The sequence below is a fragment of the Meles meles genome, chromosome 10, assembly GCF_922984935.1.
Source record: "Meles meles chromosome 10, mMelMel3.1 paternal haplotype, whole genome shotgun sequence".
Taxonomy (NCBI): Eukaryota; Metazoa; Chordata; class Mammalia; order Carnivora; family Mustelidae; genus Meles; species Meles meles.
Genome location: NC_060075.1, coordinates 89,225,772 through 89,247,295, shown reverse-complemented (window position 1 = coordinate 89,247,295; position 21,524 = coordinate 89,225,772). Strand labels below are relative to the sequence as shown.

Below are 21,524 nucleotides of genomic sequence, written 5' to 3'. Positions count from 1 at the left end.
CGTCCATAGTCTAGTTTTTTTTTTTTTTTTAAGTAAAAAGTTTTTCTCTTATTTTTGTGTATTGGGAAGTACATAAATGTAATCCCTAAATGCTTCACAGGCAGGTAAGATTTTGTATTTATTTTACTTAAAATAGATTCAGGGGTGCCATGCTGGCTCAGTCAGAAAAGCAGAAAAGTGACTCTTATCTGTGGATGGTAAGTTTGAGCCCCATGTTGGGTATAGATGTTACTTTAAAAAAGCATTAAAAAAATAAAATAGATTTACTATTTCGGCATACTTATTACCATATTTTGTAGGTCTTTAGATTCTGAGATGCAACAGAAGTTTGTATTTGGTAATAAAACTATATTTTAAAGTTAACTTTGGGGTGCCACAGTGGCTCATTTGATTGGGTGTCAATCAAATTGATTTCGGCTCAGGTGGCGATCCCAGGGTCATGGGTTCCAGCCCCGCATCAGGCTCTTCACTCATGCGGAGTCTGCTTGTCTTTCTCCCTCTCTTCTTCCCCCACAACGCACTCACTCTCTCTGTCTAAAGTGAATAAATAAAATCTTAAAAAAAATAGTTAATTTTATTAGCATTCTTCGCAGCTTTTAAATTCCACAGCAGCATTGTTGGGTAGAGCACACTGTGTTGGAAGTACTCTGTCCAGGATGGTAAACAAGCCTGCTGCGTGGAGCGGTTGAACACTTGAGACATGGCTGATAAGACTGCTGAGTCTTTAGGTTAATTTCTTTAATAGTTAAAACTAAAATTTAAATAGCCACATGTGCTAAGTGGCTATGTTGCCCAAGTTCTAGATGCTACAGGTGTAGAGCCTCACTAATCTTTGATTTTTTTTTTTTTAAAGATTCATTTATTTGACAGATAGAGACCACAAGCAGGCAGAGAGGCAGGCAGAGAGAGAGAGAGAGAGAGAGAGAGAGAGGAGGAAGCAGGCTCCCCGCCAAGCAGAGAGCCCGATGCGGGGCTCGATCCCAGGACCCTGGGATCATGACCTGAGCTGAAGGCAGAGGCTTTAACCCGCTGAGCCACCCAGGCGCCCCAAATCTATGATGTTTTTTAGAAGTATGAATTCAGCTATAACGAAATTGTTATCGGAAATAAGGGCAGTGTGTTTTTGGCGAATATTTTTACTGAATGTATTTTCTATTTTCTCTAGTCTGAAGAGTGCCTGTTTTCTACATGGAGCCTATTAAACTTTATAAATAAAGTTAAATTTCTGTGTCTATCTGTAATTACAATGTAGAAAATGGCTGCGCAGATTTTCACCGAATTTAGAAGGTTTCAGATGTTGTGAGTGAAAATATAGGCTGTGTGTCATGCTTAAGACTGGATTTGGGGAGTATGATGGCTGTTACCTGTAAGAGGCTGATGGATGATGGGAAGCCCTCCCTGCCACACCTAATCCAGGACCCAGAACAGAGAGGACCAACTCGTGGGTTGAAGTATGACTCTTAAGTAGAAAGTAACTAGGGCGGTGATTCTGACTGTTGGTGGGCTTTGGTCTGCCGCTTGCTCCAGGGATAGCAGCCACAGTGATTCTCCAACGCAAATGGAGAGGGCTGGTTGGTAGGCTTAAATAAATTACTCACTGTCTTTAAGATGGAAGAGGAAGCCAAATTTTATTGACAGTTTTTGGATGGTGGCAGTGTTCTAGGTAAATTTAGCTTCGTTAACATGATTATGAAAGCTTCAGAAAGGAAAGGGAATCACTTGATTTGATGTTTTAACACCCTTTTTATATTTAAGCTCATGTGTGTCTTGAGATTAGTTTTTTTGTTCATGAAAAGCTTAACTTTGATTTAACAAGTAAACATTTAAAATTTTTTTTTGGGCAAGAGAGGATGTTTATTTCACTTTAAATGGTAGATAAACATACCAAATTCATAAAAGTATACGACAGGGATAATGGCAAGATGTATTTTAACTGGCAGTTTGCTTCAATTTAGAATTCTGCATGTTCCAAAATGGAAGAAGGTGGCAAGCTGAAATCTGAGCCAGCCGTAACTGTATGACAAGTGAGGGATGTGTTCGTGGGGGAGAGTGGGTTAAAGTCTTTTCTGAGGAAAGGATAGAGACTCTGGATTCCTAGAAAGAACTCTGACAAATAACTTGGTCTTTTTGGGAGAAAATGATGGAATATTACAGAGGACATAAAAGCACTCGAATATAGGGACACCTGGGCGGCTCTATCAGTTAAATGTTCAACTCTTGATTCTGGCTCAGGTCATGATCTTGGGGTCCTAGGACGAAACCCCAGATCAGGCTCTGCACTCAAGCCCCTCTTCCTCTTCCTCTTCCCCTTGCCACAATCATTTGCACAGTCTCCCTCTCTTAAAAAAAAAAGCACTGAAATATAAAATGAGAGAGGGCAGGGTGATTTAATATTGTGTGGGAGTTGTTAGTCTGTAGATGCTGCTGGGACAGTTGGTTATCCATATGGGATAAATGAAGGTTAGAGCTCTACCTCACACCTCAGAGAACATTTCCAGGTGGATAATTACCCATGTTACCAGTGGATCAGAGATGAAGATGTGCATAGCCCGTTGATTAGAGCTTTTACTTCTGGGTATATACCTTCAAGTGTTGGTTTTCATGTTTTATTCCTTTGTGACCCACTGTGTACACAGATCTTTCCATGTAGAACTGAAAGTTTTTTTTTTTTTAATATTTTTTATTTATTTGACAGAGAGAAATCACAACTAGGCAGAGAGGCAGGCAGAGAGAGAGGAGGAAGCAGGCTCCCTGCAGAGCAGAGAGCCCGATGTGGGGCTCGATCCCAGGACTCTGGGATCATGACCTGAGCTGAAGGCAGAGGCTTTAACCCACTGAGCCACCCAGGCGCCCCTAGAACTGAAAGTTTTTTAAAGAAACAATCCTCATAGTAAATCAAACACACTTTTCTACATTATTCGATTTTTAATAAAATACTACTGTGATCCAGGGCACTGGTTTCATGAGCTACTGGGTGTAGCTTGACAGAGACTGCCTTTGAGAAACACTTGTGCACATGTATAAGGAGACGTGCGTGACAATTTCAGCATGTTTGTAATAATGTACAGTGATACGTGTTAAAGTATAAGAACGTGCATAGGTATGATGAACCTTAATTTTGGGATAGCTCTTACCAGTAGAAGGGTGGGGGGAGGATCTGAGCGTCTTCAAGCCTGTCTGTTTTAAGTTAGTCTCTAATCTAAAATGGTTTGAAGCACATGGGACTCAGGGTTACAGCTTGTAAACATGGCAGCTGCGCATACTTTGTTGTATGCTTGAAGTCATGGAATGTGACATAATCGAGAAGGGGGAGAAAAGAAGGAGCCGTGGTGTTGAGGTGAGGCTGGGTTTGCAAGCAGGGCCCAGATCATCAGAGATGTATTCATTACGTTAAGAATATTTTTGCTTTGGGCCACCTGGGTGGCTTGGTTAAGCATCTGCCTTTAGTGTGGGTCATCATCCCAGGGTGCTGGGATAGAGGCCCGTGTCTGTCAGGCCCCCACACAGGGGAGTCTGCTTCTGCCTCTGCTGCCACCACTCCCCCAACTTGTGCACGCTCTCGCTCTCTCTTTCGTGCTCTTTCTCAAATAAATAAATAAAATCCTTTTTAAAAAAAAGAATATTTTCCTTGATCTCAATGGAAGAAAGGTTTGTTTTATTTATTTTTTTAAAAAGATTTTTAGGTTTATTTATTTGACAGAGAGAGAGAGAGCACGTGCAAGAGGGCACAAGCAAGGGGAGAGGCAGGCAGGGGCTGGGGAGGGAGAAGCAGGCTTTCCACCAAGCCAGGAGCCTGATTCGGTACTTGATCCCTGGACTCCTGGATTCTGACCTGAGCCGAAGGCGGGTGCTCAACTGACTGAGCCACCCAGGTGCCCCAAGGGCAGAAGGGTTTAAAAAAGGCATGATGATATCAGATTTGTGTTTTTGAAGGCTCTCTTTCAGTAGTGTGGGACAAAATTGAGGGAGTAGAGGCTGAGTGGGGTGTAATGACTGCGTTGTGGGGTGTTTGTGACTGGAACAGAGCAGGCCAGTAAGAGGGTGGGAAGGGGAGGGTGGCTAGACATGGGGGAGGCAGTCACTTTATTGGTGTCTGATCAGATGCAGGGGTAGGGACTGACACTGAGGTAACTCCTAGCTTCTTTGTTCACCACTGACGTGTGTAACGATGGTGGCCTTCCCCGGAAGGGGAAGCAGAAGGGCTGGGTTAGAACTTAAGGAAGTCAGGTTTTCTATAGGAACATGATTATGCTCATCATTTCTGCTTGATTCCATTTCAGAAGAACTAAAACGAATATTTTATAATCATTGTTTTATGTTTGCAGAATAGTATTTCTTTTTAGTTTTGATTAAAAGTGATTTTTGCACTAAAAATCAAACAAAGAAAGGTACTAAGATTGTATAACAAAGTACCTGTTTGAATAGTAATAGAGATACTTGAGATGATTATAATAGGGGATTGGTTTTGCCTCATGATACAATTTACATGTATTTACAGAACTTTTAGATGTATCGCTAGGTATTGGGTTAATCTGTTGGGATTTTTTTTTTGTTTTACGAATTACTTTCTCAAACATTAAAAGAATTTTTTTTTTTAAAGTAGGCTCCATGTTCAGTATGGAGCCCAGTACAGCGTTGGAACTCACGGCCCTGAGATCAGCAGTTGGATCCTTCTCTGACTGAACCACCCATGTTCCCCTGAACATAAGGATTTTTAATTGCTTACTGTTGTGGGTCTATAATTTTAACTTCTGTTTTCGTTGCAGTTAGTTTCCGGAAGCCAGTTTCGCATTTATTCTTTTATTACTTTATTGTTCTCCTCTGCACATGAAAGAAGTTTGATAAAATCCGAAGTTGACTGTTCCAGCCGACACCATATGTATAAACCGTTTTTCTGTAGGAACATGCTGGAGATGCACCTGGTAGGGGAATGAAAACCAACTTTGCTTCTCTGTGTCTTTCTGTGTTGGAGCTGTTACTTAAGAACCTTCAAGGATGACATGTTAATAGTCACTACTGACACCAACAGGCATGGCTCTGTGCTGGTCATCGGACAGTCTCTCCCTCTGTAAATCATTACAGTGCCTGCCACAGTGCACGGTACATGGTTAGTCTTTCGTAAGTATTTGTTGAATGAAAAAGTATACCATGGCCAACATGGTGAGGATTTGAATCTTTCACAGTTTCTAGTGTCTTTTGAAGGTCAGTTTTTACTTTATGAAGTTAAAATATCACTCCCGAAAGTATATTTGTAGTTAGAGTGAGAGAACAGATGATGGTTCTCAGTGAGCAGGATTAAATTAAGTGGCTTGGAATGCCCCCTCAAAATAATGTAGGATAGCAGGAGCCCTTTGGTGTTGGAGCCTTCACTGGTCAGGTGGTTAATAAAGCATTGGTGTGATTTCTGGATGAAACCTTTTTGTCTGTTTAAATTCCCATATATATTATCCATAATTACAAGGTAATGATTTTATTGTATTTGGATATTTGATTTAGCTTCAAAAATTAAGGGTAGATGGGTGCCTGTGTGGCTCAGTGGGTTAAGCCTCTGCCTTCGGCTCAGGTCATGATCTCAGGGTCCTGAGATCGAGCCCCGCATTGGGCTCTCTGCTCAGCGGGGAGCCTGCTTCCCCCTCTCTCTCTGCCTGTCTACTTGTTGATCTCTGTGTATCAAATAAATTTTAAAAAACCATAAAAATAATTTAAAAATAATTAAGGGTAGAGAAGGACTTAGTAGATAGTTTTTAAAAATAAGGAAATAATTTCATGGTTTTTTTTTTATTTGACACAGAGATAGAGAGCACAACTAGGCAGAGCAGCAGGCAGAGGCAAAGGGAGAAGCAGGCTCTCCACGGAGCAGGGAGCCCAACGGGAGCTCGATCCCAGGCCACCGGGATCATGACCTGAGCTGAAGGCAGATGCTTAACAACTGAGCCACCCAGGTGTTCCTGATTTCATGTTTTTACATTAAAGGATATGTTGAATGTTTGCACATTTGCAATTTTCACAATACCGGTGGAGCAAGAACTCCGTTATCTGGAGTTCTTTTGTTCTTCACCTCAGCTGTCTCAGACACAGGGGAGAGTAAGAACGGGGAGTTTCGAGATTGTGCAGTGTGCAAGGCAGGGAACCAGGAGCTGGTTGGTTGGTTGGCGGTGGTGCTAACACTGCAAGTGGGGAAGCCCAGTGTGTCCCTGCAGTTCACTAACATGCCAGCGGGGTACGGGAAGCACTGTCCTTCTTACATCTGCGGAGGACACAAACATTTCACAGGGAGTTGATGGCGGAAGGAAGAGTATAATTTGTCAGAAGAATGGCTTTTATGAAGCAGAAGGTTGCACAGAAGTGTCAGATAGTTAAACTTGGCATTCTGGTGCAGAGCTGTGGCAGGACGAATTGTAAAGGAGGGGCCTTCAGTCCCATATTGTGCCTGGATTATTGAAATGTGGAGAGCTTGTGATGGGTTAGCACATCAGAAACTTCTTTTGAAGATGCTTTTTCATTTTCAGGGATGTTCCAGAAAGGCACTGGAAGGCAGCAGCAAATAGTCGTTTTTGCAGGGTTTTTTGTTTGTTTTTAGGCTGAAGAGAAACACAAATCTTTTTGAAATTGTTGTCCTTGAGCCTGTTCCGGACAAGTGGAGTTAAGGTTGTGAGGTGTCATAGTCTCATGTCTTCTTTGGTCTGTTGGGCCCTGGGCTGAGGCAGCAGGTCTTCTGTGTTGTCTGTGTGCAGCTCAGTGCCGCACTCAGCCGCTGCGTTTTACAGCTCGGTCATTTTGCATAAAGAGTAATTGCATCAGTGGTGAAAGTTTCTTCTGTGCTCGTTGTGCTTTTTAAGAAATTAGTCTTTAAAAAGATGTATTGGAGGGGTGCCTGGGTGGCTCAGTCTGTAAGTGTCTGCTTTTGACTCAGATCATGATCCCAGGGTCCTGGGATCAAGCCCCGCATTAGGCTCCCTGCTGGGCAGGAAGCCTGCTTCTCCCTCTCCCACTCCCCCTGCTTGTGCTCTCGCTTTCTCTCTCTCTGTTAAATAAATAAAATCTTGAAAAAAAAAAAAGAGACGTATTTGAATAAATGTAAAAGCATTTAGATAATGCCTGGCTTGTAGCAGTAACTAGAATTTCGCTGGCTTTTTCCACCCTTAAAATAACAAATACAAACTTCCTTGTTCCGGTTCCAGTGTAGACCCAACCAAATACTCCAGGAGGTCAGGGTCCGTATCTGTTCATGATGAAACAAACACGGACCTGTACAGTTTTAGTGTGGTTTTTGCATGTAAGTGGAAGTTTTTCAGAAGTATGTTTTTAAGATTCATGTTATTATGGATTCAGCTTCTGTATTTGTATCAGAATGCTCTTTCTCAAAAATGTAAGTAATGATGAAAAAGTTAAAAGGAATGTGGGGGAACAGTGTTTAAAGAAATAGATACCAAGTATGTAAAAAAAAAAAAAAAAGTAGTTTTAAAACAGTGATTTTGATGTTAACAAAAACGGTTTCTGCTTAAAATGCTTATAAAATGGCTAGAATTTAATGTCTTCAGTATTGTTAGATCAAATTTTACTTCACATATTGAGTTTCATATTTTGTTGATTATAGTGCCTTTTTTGTTTTTATGTCGCATGGGATGCTCCTTCCGGTAAGCAAACAGTCTGCTGCTGCCGCCGTGTGCGGGAGCCCGTGCCACGCCGTTACACTCCCAGTACAGAAGCTCCCTGGTGAGGAGAGCCAGGGGTGCACAGGTCTCTGTACAGCAGTCTTCAAATGTCTGTAATCTCTGACCTGATCGTTGACTCCTGAGATTGTGTCCCAAGAATATAATTTGTAAGATAGAGACAAAGATGTTTGACCAAAGATACTTTTTTAAAAGATTTATTTATTTATTTATTTGACAGAGAGAGAGAGAGAGAGAGAGAGAGAGAGATCACAAGTAGGCAGAGAGGCAGGCAAAGACAGAGAGAGAGGAAGCAGGCTCCCTGCTGAGCAGAGAGCCCGATGCGGGACTCGATCCCAGGACCCCGAGATCATGACCCGAGCTGAAGGCAGTGGCTTAACCCACTGAGCCACCCAGGCGCCCAGACCAAAGATATTTTTAAACATTATTAGATACAGTTTTCCAAGGCTTGAAACAACGGAATGGTTAAGTAATTTTGGTAGATGTGTGTCATGAAGTAGTTTCTGCCTATTAAAATGGCATTTAGAGAGTTTTTAATGACAGAAGAGAATGCTCATGACTCCTGAAAAGAATATCCTCAAATTATGTAAGGTATATATGGGTAAAAGTTGGGAGGACATATATGGAGATATTATGGCTTATCTCTGTACACCAGGTCTGTAAATAATTATAGTTCCTTGATATATATATTTTTAATAATGAACAAAAAATTTTTTGTTGTTATCTGAAGAAAAATAAATACAACTTTTTAAGCAGAAAAACCACAGGTCGTATCTCTGATTCGGCACGGTGGCTCTGGTGAAGGGAGAGATGGGCTGAGCGGGAAGGGACTACACGTCAGAGATGGATGCAGGAGGACGGTGTTCAAGGCAGGGGTTGATGGAGGGATAGCCTGTAGGACAAGCGGCTTTGGGATTCAAGACAGTCATCAAAGAATGATTTGGGGCGTAGATCTTGGCAAACAGGTGCAGTTGGGGTGAAAGTAGACTTTGTGTGATGTTGGTTTGAGATCCTAGAAGAAACATGCAGATTTCTGCTCACCAGTTCAGCAGACTGGTAGAGATGCTCGTCTGGCTCCAAAGTAGGGCATGAGGGCGGCTGCCACTGGCAGATGAATGAGGTACGAGGAAAGTACACAGCAGAGAAGGTCCAGTGGCCTGTTCAAGGCCACAGGGCTCATCCTAATTTAAATGAGGTCTGTGAACTTTCCGGCCTGTGCATTTAACTACTGCTTTGTATTTTTCAAATTTTACTGAAAGGAGTGAAATACTATTTAGTTTATAAAAACAAGTATATAAAGCAACAGTATACTATGATTTAGAGATTTCCTTACGTGGTCAAAAAAATTGGTGAGCAGAATTGGGAAAACTTTTGGACTAATGCACTCACATGCAATTCATTTTCTGACTCTGCCAGCTAAATACTGCAAATATTTTAAATCGATGATTTACAATTTTATCAGTGTCTGCTCTTTATTTCTCCCCGTTGTTAAAAGATGATTATATTGGCACTTGTGCCTGCTGTTCCTCCTCCAGTGCTCTTTTAAAACATTTTAGACATTTAAGATACCAATTGAAACAAATTAGCCCCAGTCTGGGATGACAGAATTAATGCTGGGAATCTGGGTGCCTTGATATATCCAGGTGGTTAAGGCAAATTATAGTGAAAACAGTGTGTGAGATTCTCCTAGAATGGTGTGCTGGTTGTGATGTGTTTCAGACACCGATAGGCGGTGGAGAGAGTGACCGTGTCAGCTGGGTGTCGCAAGTCAGATTGTGTAAACGACAAATGGGCCCGAGAGGTAGGGGAAACGGATCACTTAAATGATTCAGTGTAGGAAACATGGATTTTACTAAACTCCATCTTTTGAGCAGTGGCTGTATTTTGTTTTTTGTCTGCTGATTTGAAAACACAAATCATTTAAATGAAATCTTACTTCATTTTTCAGGATTTCAATCACGTATTATTTGAGTTCCTCAAATTCTCTCTAATAAGTAGTAATGAAGAGACTATTCAGCTTGTGTGCCTCTGGGTCAAGGGTACACTAGTCAGAAGCTTTTCCCTGTTGTTGCTCCCAGTTTGTGACTGAGTCATTACTGAGATTCTTTACTCATGAATTCCTGACATCTAGAAGTAGTGTCTATTCAACAGAATTTCTTATATTTGCAAACCGAACCTCATTATTTACTGCATATTTGGGGGAGAGAAAAGACTAGGAAATATACTCTTCAATTCAGAGAATTTCTGTGATTGTGCTGAAGTTCTGGAGCCGTGTGAGTCTTGGCCTCAGGGACAGTTGTAATCTGGCCACTCTGAGGGGAGAGGACTTGTGGGGAGGGAGCCTGGGCTTCATCCAGCGCCCCCTCCTGCCCGCCACCTTCTGCCGTACCCTGCCGTGATGCTGAGCCTGTCCTGGCTCCCTGCTGCACCAGTGTCTGGTCAGTGTCTGTTTCTGCAGTGACTTTCGCTTGTAGCTGCTTGTGTTCTTCCTGCTGCTCATCTCCTCCCTTCACTTTGTTTTCAAAAAACATCAAATACCTTGTTTTTCAGTTTTTACTTTTTATTGTCTTTGTTCTTGTGGGTTTTCTTGGTTTTTTATTATTGGAAAGACAGAAGAAAAATGTATGCTAATCAGTCATGTTTAAATTAGACATTCTTGAGCTGTGGTTTTCTGAGGTGGAACTCCTACGTAAGGATATAATTATTTATATTTTAATGGAATTAACCCAAAGTTGCTTTTACTTGAAGTGGGTGATTAGGATAGTAAATTTTAAGAAATATGCATTCATTAAAAGGGAGATCCATTTCCTGAATTCTTTTGGAGGATTAGAAATTTTTATTTCTATCAGCCTTTCTTTGCTTTTGTCCATTCCTATCTGTTTGCCTGTGCAGTTGACCCTTGAATGACAGGGGTTTGGACTGAAATCGTTCACTTGCACAGATATTTTTTTATATACAGTACTATAAATGTACTTTCCCTATGATTTTATTAATATTTTTGTCTCAGGGGCGCCTGGGTGGCTCAGTGGGTTAAAGCCTCTGCCTTCGGCTCAGGTCATGATCCCAGGGTCCTGGGATCGAGCCCCACATCGGGCTCTCTGCTCGGCAGGGAGCCTGCCTCCTTCTCTCTCTCTGCCTGCCTCTATGCCTACTTGTGATCTCTGTCTGTCAAGTAAATAAATAATATCTTTAAAAAATATATATATATTTTTGTCTCAGTTTTTTAATTGTAGGAATACAGTATGTAACATATATAACATACAAAATGTGGGTTAACCGACTGTTTATAAGGAAGGCGCTTGGTGAACAGTAGATAATAAGTGTTTGGGGAATCAGAAATTACTTTTTTTTTTTTAAAGATTTTATTTATTTATTTGACACAGAGAGAGATCACAAGTAGGCAGAGAGGCAGGCAGAGAGAGAGGAGAAAGCAGGCTCCCTGCAGAGCAGAGAGCCCTATGCGGGGCTCGATCCCAGGACCCTGAGATCACGACCTGAGCCGAAGGCAGTGGCTTAATCCACTGAGCCACCCAGGCGCCCCGGGGAATCAGAAATTACATGCAGATTTTTGACTGGATGGAGGTTGGTGGTGTTCCTGTCACTCACATTGTTCAGGGGTCAGCTGTGTTTGAATCAGAAGCACACTTGAGTACATTGCTGGTAGACACCTGGTAGAGGTGGCAGTGCCTTCTATCCGTGGGTGTGTACCAGTCTCCAGTGACTGTGTCCAGGACACATTCCAGACCCACTGAGTCATAGTCTCCTGGGCCTAGGCTTTGGTTTTTTGGAAAAGCTTCCCTGTGATTTTGGTGTATAGTCTGCTTTAGGAACTATTGTGTTACAGCTTCTAAGATAAAAGTAGATTAAATACTGCATGGCATTTATATCTTACCAGAAATAAAGTCCACATTCTTCATTCAAGGGTGTCAAAATCTGGTCCGAACCTTTCTTTATATTTTTCTGTCGGTCTGTTATGTGTCAGCAAAGCTGAACAAGCCCTTTCCTGCCGCCATACCTGTGTTCACTCATGCAGTTCCCTGCCCTGAAAGTCTTTTCCCTTGTTACTTGTCCCTCCTCACAGGTGAGCCTCAACTGTGACTCCTTTCTCTAAGCATTCCTCGGGACTCACCTGGCCCAAGAGAACATTGTTGCCTTTCTGTGTATTTTGTTCTTGTCATTGTTGCCCCTGGACCTTGTAACAGTGTGGGAAACTGTAACTTGAATATGTTGGGAGTTAACGGAAATAATCTTTTCAAACCAACGTGTGGCTTGTTTTAGTTTATTATTTAACCTGTCCAATATACCTGTATATTATACCTGTCCGTTATAATCTGTTAGAGTCCTAGTTCTGTGAATGAAGATACATATTTTACTCATTTTAGCAAGAAAGTAGTGTTCAATAAATATTTCTTGAATACATAAATGAGGTATCTTCTCAATACTCAGGAAATCAGGCAGAACTTGGAACTGTGAGGTAGAATCACAGAATTTATGACACAGGGAAGGGGAGAGAATGTCCCAGTCTGTGCGTTCTGTTTGCTGTGAGTTGGTGAGCTGCTCAGACGGGCCAGGGCTCTGGTCCCTGCCCTGTCAGTGCTGTGCGTTGGATGTTCGTCAGGACAGTCTTCAGTTATTCGATAAAGTCGTGCTGAAATGGGACTCTGTCGTCTGTGAACGCGAGAGTCGTTTGTAGTATCTGCTGTCATACCACTGTTTGTGTTGAATTTCTGTTCCACCTTAGGTAAGACTCTTGCCGTGTTTAACGCCGAAGCTTAGGTACCGCCCTTGTGAGGCAGCGCATCCTCCCACACGGAGCGAAGGTCGGGACTGAGTGCCGGCTGTGTTATGTCAGTAACTGAGGGGTCCGCACTATTCTGTCCTCGGTAGTGACAAGCACTGTGCTTACTGTTGATTGTCTTCTTATTGCTGAGTAGTTATTCCTTTGTTTAGCCACAGTTTATCTTTCCTGCTGTCATCTTTTGGACAGCATGAAACAGGCACATTATTTGAAGATTTACTTGACACTTACATCCAAAGTGCACGTGATCTTGATTTTTCTTGTTTAAAAGGTCGTTAGAAAGTAATACAGAAAATGAGAGCAAAAGACTTGTGTGTAATGTTGTTGGTGGTGACATGTGCACGCAGTGGAGGGCGTCAGAGTCTGGGGCAGGAGCGGGGGGCTGTGGTTCTGCCCGAACACGCAGGTTCCTGGGCCTCATCTCCGTCCTGGTGAGTCACACTCTGAATGCCGTAAGTGCCTCTCAGTAGCAGAGAGGACTCCTCCCGGTGCGTGTGCTCACGTATTTTGTCTTTAGCCAGTTACACAACCAAGAATACAGTTACTGGCTCCTGACACTTCAGTGATCTCACACAACTGTTTGACAAATTGCATTCTTCCTCTTGCGAGGTCTGGTGACAGTGCGGTTGTCATTCTCTGTAGGAAATCTGGCTGTTTTCCCCCTACTTTTTTTCTCTCTTTGCTTTTGGGGTTCTTCAATTTTACTCTCTTGTGGTTCCTTTTTATCTGGCATACTTTGTGCTTTCTGAATCTGAGAAGTTATTATTATTATTTTGTCAATTCTGGAGAATCCTCTGCTGTTATTTCTTCTAATAGTGACTCTTATCCGTTTTCTCCCTTTTTTTGGATCCAGGTATTAGTTTAGATCTTCTCACTCTACTGTATGTCTTAACCTTTCTTTCATATTTTCAGTCTCTTTATCTGTGATCTATGCTGGGTGATTTCTTCAGATCCGTCTTCAGTCTACTTGTGGTTTAATCTGCTCAACAAATTTTAAGTCTTGTTTTTTTCTGCTCATGCTTTATTTCCTGTATTTCTATTGACATTGTGGACATCCTTATTTTATATTCTGTATTTCACAATACTAGTATCTGAAATCTGTTTTTGTTGATTATTTCTCTTGGCTTGCTCACAGGGTGTTGTTTCCTTGTTTCAGTGATGATTTGAAAAAAAAAACTGTTATATTACCTTTCCACAGTCTTAGTCACCGAGAAACCCAGGAGCCCAGACTGAGGGTACATTTCTCCCAAGAGGATTTGTTTTTACTTTTTCTGGGAGCCCTGGAATGGCAGTGACCCAGAAGCACTATAAATTTCTTGGCTTGGGAGGTTTCCAGGACAGGGCAGGTATGATGATAAACTCCGATGCTAACTCCACATGTGGGGAAGCACGAGACCATGAATTCCTAAGGAGGACTTCCCCATCCACACTAACCTGAAGAAGTTCAAGACATGGTATCCCAAGTCCACCTCACTGGCCAATCCTGGGTGCTTGCTTCACTTCTTCTGGTCTTACCTCTTCCAAGAGCCTGTCCTTACATATCAGTCAGTTCACGTAGTTGGAATCCTAACCTACTCCCACTTTATTCTGAAGCCTCTCCCACTGGGATTGAATTTGGTGCTTGCAGAATCTCTCATTTCCTTGGAAAATGTTTTTCTGATGGCTTCTTCAGTCTCTGAGAATGGCCACTCCTACGAGAATAATATGCATGTGCTTTAACATCTTCAAAGAACCATATACATAATTCCTACAGTGAGGTTGGTGGTAGGGCTAATTGAAACAACAACTGCCTTCAGAAATAAAGCTGTTTATTTAAAATTTAACAATAGGAATGAATGAAACTATAAAGTTCCAGAGAGACAGAATGTACTGGAGAAGACCAATAAATCTTCAGGTGATCAAAATTCTGTGCCAGCAATTGTGAATTTTTTCCCCTCTGGGGGATATGGTTTTTAATATGGGAACAGTTTTGATGTGTAAAGCCCATTGTGTGGAACCCTAGCTCACAAGCTCTTACCTTTGTACTTGTCAAAAAAGACCCAGTTAGAATGTCTTTTTTGTTTGTTTGTTTGTTTTTCAGATTTTATTTATTTATTTGAGAGAGAGAGCACTAGTGGTGGAGAGGGAGAAGCAGGCTGCCATTGAGCAGGAAGCCGGATGCAGGGTTTGATCCCAGGATGCCTGGATCATGACCTGAGCTGAAGGCAGACACTTAACTGACTGAGCCACCCAGGCACCCAAGTCATGTGTTAATGGAGAAGATTTATTAAGCAATTTGTTTACTCATTAAGTTTTAAAGATTCATGTTAGACATCATTCTCTTCAAAGATGGTTATAACAACAATACGGTCCCCTGTCTTGTCTTATAGAAATATGTGATCATTAACAACAGAGATCCTGGCGAAACATTCCTAAATCTCTTAACTAATCACGACTGTGAGATAACAGAGGTGTAGAAGCACAGGGGTTAAGAGGTGGGACTGATGCCGGCCTTTGCATTACAACAGTCACAGGTGAACAGAGGGCAGAGGCCCACTGGCAGTGTTAGGGGAGATGTGTCAGGGTATCCCTCTTAGCCACAGCTGGAGCCCTGCAGAGACAGACGGGTTCACGGTCAGCACACCACACCACACGCAGGATTCACTTTGATACCCTGCCTGCCACCACGTGCACAGTCACCATCCCGGTCCATTTATGTGTCATCTCTCTCAGTTTTCACCACACTCTGACTTTCTTTCAAGGCCCGAGAACTTGTCGTGGGCTTGAGTTCTTGTGGATTTGTAAGTGATGGAACTAGTAGTCAAGCCTGCCCACAGCCTTTGTACCAGAAAGCTGCCTGGCAGTTGGACTTGGACCTTTAGCTGAACCTCTGGTTCTGTATTAGAGCTCTGTAGTAAGTTCTCCTTAGCGGAACTGCAGGGAATGGGTGTCGTAGGTGTGAACTACTTTCCCAGCATCTTGTTTCTCTTTCCTTATTTTCCTTTCCTGTCTTTATAAGTTAAGTAGGCGTGCATGCGGTACCAAATTGGAAAAGTATGGAAGGCGCATGAGGAATTTTGGAAACGTTCATTCCTTTCCCTGGCCACCAGTCACTGAGTTCCTCCCCCTGCATGGAGCCATCACTGCCGTCACTGCCGGTTTCTTGTTGCTCCATCCAGAGACAGCAACACAAGGCACCCGCTTCTTGACTCTGCAGAGCCGGAGGTCCGTGCCGCATAAAACACCTGCTTGGCGTCTTGTGCTTATCAGGGCACATCCTCCCTGTCTGTACACAGAGCACTGCCTCATTGTTTCTGTGTAACACCTTTCTCGAGAGAGAATTCACCTACTCTAAATGAACCCATTTCAGGCGTACAATTTCAAGGTTTTCCAGTATACCATCACCAACCACTTAATTTCAGAACATTTCCATCACCCTGGAGAGGAACTCTTACACGTGAGTAGTCATCCCATTTCCTCCCATCCCCGTAAGCAGCTGTTGATCTTCTTTCCGTTCTGGGAATTGTGTAGGAATGGAATCATTCACCGTGATCTCTAGTGACCGGCTTCTCTGATTGACCATAATGCTTTCAAAGATCATCGTTGTAGCCTCTGAAAGTACTTTATTCCTTTTGATTGTTTCGTTGCTGGCAACAGGCATTTGGGTGGTTGTTCCTTTTGGCTGTTAATGAGTAGTGATGCACTGACGATTTATATACAAGTCATTGTTTTGATGTTTGTTTAGTTTCTCTTCATTGTTATATACCTGGTAGTGGAATTGCTGGGCCATATGGTAACTCTCTTCCAATGTTTTGAGAAAGTGCCTCCAGTTTTTCAAATGTCTTCAAAATGGCTGCACCATTTTCCTTTCTCCTTAGCAGTGTACGAGGGTTCTGATGTCAGCACATCCTTGCCATCACACGCTATTATCTATCTGTTATGTGTCAGCAAAGCTGAACAAGCCCTTTCCTGCCGCCACACCTGTGTTCACTCATGCAGTTCCCTGCCCTGAAAGTTTTTTCCCTTGCTACTTGTCCTTCCTCACAGGAGAGCCTCAACTGTGACTCCTTTCTCTAAGCATTCCTCGGGACTCACCTGGCCCAAGAGAACATTGTTGCCTTTCCATGTATTTTGTTCTTGTCATTGTTGCCCCTGGACCTTACAACAGTATAACAACACACACGGCACTTGATTACTACTGATCTGAGATTATTATCCTGGTAATTGTGAAGTGGTATCTCATTGTGGTTTTGATTTTCGTTTTTCTGATGGTGGATGATGAGCATGTTTTCTAGGAGATTTATATATTGCTAGATCTCAACATCTAGGTCTTTGACCTATTATGAGTTATTTTTGTGTGTATGATGTGAGTTAGGAGTCTGTACTTTCCATGTGGATATTCAGTTGTCCCATTACTTTGTTGGCACTGCCCTTGTTGAGAAGACTACTCTTGCTGAAAAATCCGTTGACTATATGCTGAGGGTTTATTTCTGTACCCTCAGTTCCCGTCGACCTGCTCTGTGTGTCCAGCCTTTTGTCCGTACCACACTGTCTTGATTACTGTGCCTTTGTAGTGAATTTTGAAATCAAGAAGTATGAGTCTTCCAATTTCTGCTCTTTTTCAAGATTGTTTTGGCTATTCTGGGCCCTTGCATTTCCATATGAATTTTAGGAATGACTTGTCGATTTCTGCAAATAGGCCAGCTATTATTTTGCTACGGATTGAATTGAATGTGTAGATTATTCGGGGGCATATTGTCATCTTAACAGTATTAAATCTCCAATCCATGAATCTAGCATGCCTTTCTGTTTATTTAGGTCTTCTTTAAATTCTTTCAATAATGTTTTTTAGTTTTTACTATATGAGTTTTGACATTATTTTTTTTAAAGATTTTGTTTATTTATTTGACAGAGATTATAAGTAGGCAGAGAGGCAGGCAGAGAGAGAGGGGGAAGCAGGCTCCCTGCTGAGCAGAGAGCCTGATGTGGGGCTCGATCCTAGGACCTGGAGATCATGGGATCATGACCTGAGCCAAAGGCAGAGGCTTTAACCCACTGAACCACCCCGGTGCCCCAAGTTTTGACATTATTTTGTTAAATTTATTCCTAAGTACTTTATTCTGTTAGATGCCATTGTGGATGGACTTTTCTTAATCTCATTCATCTCCTTCTTTCTGGCAGAGTTGTGTTGTATATGTCTGCCGTGATCTACCAGGTGTTATTAATAATAAGTCCTCTCTTGCTACACATTTGGGTTCTGATATATTGCTGTTTGCAGACCTTGTCACTGTGAGTGTATCAGTAAGATGAATTCCAGGAAGGAGGTGTGCTGAGCCAAAGGGTATTCAGATATTGGAATCATCTGTCCAATTTAAATTGAATATACACTTCCTGTTTATAATTTTATAGCTTATTTTTCAAACCTAGTAGTGGGCTGTATAGAAAAATGTTTCAGACTCTTTCAGTTGATCTTATTTATTTATTAAAAATAATGACATGCTGGAAGAAGTTCATGCTTTTAGACTATCGCCTATAGCAGTGTTGTCCAATAGAGCTTCCTGTGGTGACAGGAATGTTGTGGGTCTCCGCTGCCTAGTACCGTAGCCGCCCGCCGCGTGTGGCTGCAAAGTGCTTTTGAGGCTAGAGTGATTAAGAACTGAATTTTAAATTTTACTCTGTTTTAATTAATTTGGCTAGTGCCTATTGAATTGTATAATTATAGTTGCTTTCGGATTTAAAAGTTGTGGATGTTTGCAGAAGTCTTGTCCAAAGTGGTACGTGTTGCATTATTTCCTGAGTAACACGAGGCAGCCGTGAGTGGTCATAGTAAGTTTCGTCAACACACAGGTCTCAGCAAACAGTCCTTCCTTTGTAGCCATGGAGCCTACGCCCCTTTGACTTGATCACCTACAAACAGTATTTCGGTGGAAACACATATGGGTCCTACCTAGGTTTGCTGGCTCTTTTTCTCTTCTTCCTTTTTTTAGTGCATATCTCATCCTAATGTATAAGGTAGGCTTACCTGAGGTTTTTATACATGCATATTCTTTAAAATCTGTACATAAAATATATGACTCTATATTGGTGATTATAGTATTGGTCATTGTTATGGATTTTAAGCTGGTGCCTTCATAACCTTGTACTCTGGCTCTGAACTAGGCTCTGCCCTGGGCCATTTCACCCATCATTTCTCCTTGGCTTTCTCACGTACTTTGGAAAAGGCTGTAGCTACCATAAGCTGCTTGCTTATGACCTCTACTTCTATTTATAGCCCAAACTTTTATTTTTTAGCTATAGATTCTATATACAAAGCAAGCCACTATATTCCTACACTACTGGGTGTCCCATATGCCTCTCAAACTGAGATGAACTAAAAGAGAAGGAAATTTTCTCTGGAAGCCCTTCTTCTTCCTCCTGGCTCTGTTTGCTATCCTAATTAATGGTAATGCTATCTTACTACCAGAAATCTAGGAGGCAAAGACCCACTTCCAGCAACTGAATTACCAAGTTCTGAGTTCATGGCTTTATCTTCTCTTCTCTGGGCTCCTCACTAGTTTCCTTGCTTCTGGCTTTTATCCTTTCTACCCATTCCACATACCAGTTCCATATGTTCTTGGCAGAAAACAAATCTCTTACATTTCAGTGGCTCCTGCTTGCTGTAAGGATAGAACCCAGACTGCTTAGAACGGTGCTGTGGGTCATTCCTCCATGAGCTGATGACAGCAGAACTTCTTGCCTGTCTCCAGCCATGGCACTCCAAAGGCTCTTTTAGGCCTTTGTGCTTCTGGTCACCTTGTGTCCGGGCCTTGGGCCTCTACTTGTCTGCTGCCCCGACCCTCCACTCCTTGTCCTGGTCAGTCCCAGCATGTAGGTGTTTCTGCCATCTCCCCCTCCATGACGATACCTGGGAAGCACTGCTTGTGTTCATATATCCCTGTTGACCTGCATTTCTCTCCTTGCTAGACTGCGTCCCTCAGTGCTGGGCTCCTGGGAAGCTTTTGCTGGGATGTGGTAGACACTCTTTCTGACTGTGTGTGGGATCGGTGGATGTCTTCTTACATGCCTCTTAACTCTGGCTTAAATTTTTTCTGTTAGTCTTTTTCTAATGTTTTAGAAAATATTCACAGTACCGGTGGCTTAAGAAGTGTGTAGCCCTGTCATATATATGTTGTTAGGTGATCAAACAGTTAACTCCTTTCTTGTCTAAAATGTTAATAAGTTGGGAGGCAGGTCTGTTTACTTACTTTGTCACCAACTTTTAGTTGGCTGTATTCCATATTCTAGAAAACAATGTAGTCTTGGAAAATAAGGTCTAAATGTCCTAGCTTGGAATTATGATTTCTGTTAAAATTTGGGGCATACGTTTTTGGTTTTGTTTTTGTTTTGCTTTTTTGTTTTTTTAACCTGCCTATGCCCGAAAAAGAATTGGCTTCCATTCTTGAATACCCAGCTTCTTAATTCCTCTGGCCATTTTAAATACTTAAAAAAAAACCTGGGCCTCAGTTGAGGCCAAAATCTGATAAATTAACATGAACTGCTCTGTTACTTACTGAGAACTTACTTGGCAGCTGTATTCATTTTCTATTGCTGTGTAACAAATTACCACACACTTAGCATCCTAAAACAATACCCATTTATTAGCTCATAGTTCTGTAGGTCAGAAATTAGGGCTGCACAGCATGACTGGATTCTCATGACTTGAAATTAAGCTGTTGGCCAAGACTGCGGTTCTCTGTCGGGGCTCAGAGCACTCTTCCAAGATGACTGGTCACTGGCAGAACTCATTTCTTTGCATTGAAGTCCTTGTTAGTCCTTCTAGCTGTTGGCTTGGGCACTGTGCTCAGTCCCAGAGGTCGCTGGCAATTCCTTGCTCTGTGGCCCTCATGGGCAATTCACAGCATGATTGTTTGCTTTCTCCTCTGCCAGCTGCAGCACGACTCTCTGACTTCTGTGACCAGCCAGAGAAAACCCTCTCCTTTTTTTTTTTTTTTTTAAAGATTTTATTTATTTATTTGACAGAGAGAGACCACAAGTAGAGAGGCAGACAGAGAGAGAGAGAGAGGGAAGCAGGCTCGCTGCTGAGCAGAGAGCCCGATGCGGGACTCGATCCCAGGACCCTGAGATCATGACCTGAGCCGAAGGCAGCTGCTCAATCCACTGAGCCACCCAGGCGCCCCAAACCCTCTCCTTTTAAAAGGCTCATGTAATTAGGTTAAGCCCACCCCGGCATGGCTGCCCAGTTGCCGTGTAGCATAATATGGTATGAGTGGTATCTTATTCACAGGATCTACCCACATTCAGAGGAACAGGGAATTCTGTAAGGGTGAGGGTCACTGGGGCTCAGTTTTGGAAGTTGGTCTACCACAACAGACACCTACGATTCATGCTTGATTTACCCAAAGTTTGGAAGTTTTTTCATTAGGGAAGAACACATGAAATCATTATGGTTTTTTTTTTTTTTCTTCTCCTTAGCTGTGAGGCTTTATTTACCCCAGTGTTACAGCAAGGCTTTTTGGATAAGCTGTTTTGAGAGAAAGTATATACTGATTAGTTCTGTCCTTAAGCAGAAATGGCAGATTGCTTATTCCTCTGGCTGACAATTTACCATCAAGAATGGGGAGTTGGAGGGAGGGAGGGAGTTTTAGATTAGGTGGTGGACATAGGGGGAAAGAAAACAAAATTTGGCTTTATGTGAATGTTCTAGAAGTTCATTTTGAACTTCTTTTTTCAAGTATATTTTGGCTAACGATGAAGTGAATAAATTAATTTCTTAAACTAGTGTCAGTTGCCATTTATGTTGATAATAAAGGAAAGGCCTTTTTTCTGCCAAATGTGAAGTTCATTTGTCCTTTTCTCTGCTCAAAAGAAATAGCAGCTGGAAGGAAGTCGGGACTCCGGTTGCCATGACAGTGTGGGGCCGATGATGCGTGCATTTTGCTAGGGTTCGCGTTTCCTCCCTTGTGTGGTAGAGCCAACGTACATGAAAAATACAATAGGCAGTAGATACGCATGGCAAAATTATCTCAGTATTATAATATTTAAGGAAAACAGCTTGTTTCTTTTTTTTTTTTTTT

At 42.2% G+C, this 21,524-nt stretch overlaps 1 protein-coding gene across 14 annotated transcripts in view; it reads left to right on the top strand.

Moving 5' to 3' along the window:
• The window catches only part of SRPK2 (SRSF protein kinase 2), a 244,859-nt gene that overhangs the window by 138,425 nt on the left and 84,910 nt on the right, over positions 1–21,524 (top strand). The window contains exon 1 of one of the 14 annotated variants that reach the window (XM_046021599.1): positions 7,308–7,369. The exons of the other annotated variants lie outside the window; for them this stretch is intronic. Coding sequence (XP_045877555.1) covers positions 7,323–7,369 — 47 coding nt within the window. The 5' untranslated portion in view covers positions 7,308–7,322. Of the gene's footprint in view, positions 1–7,307; positions 7,370–21,524 lie in introns of those variants that run through there. 14 annotated transcript variants of the gene reach the window in all.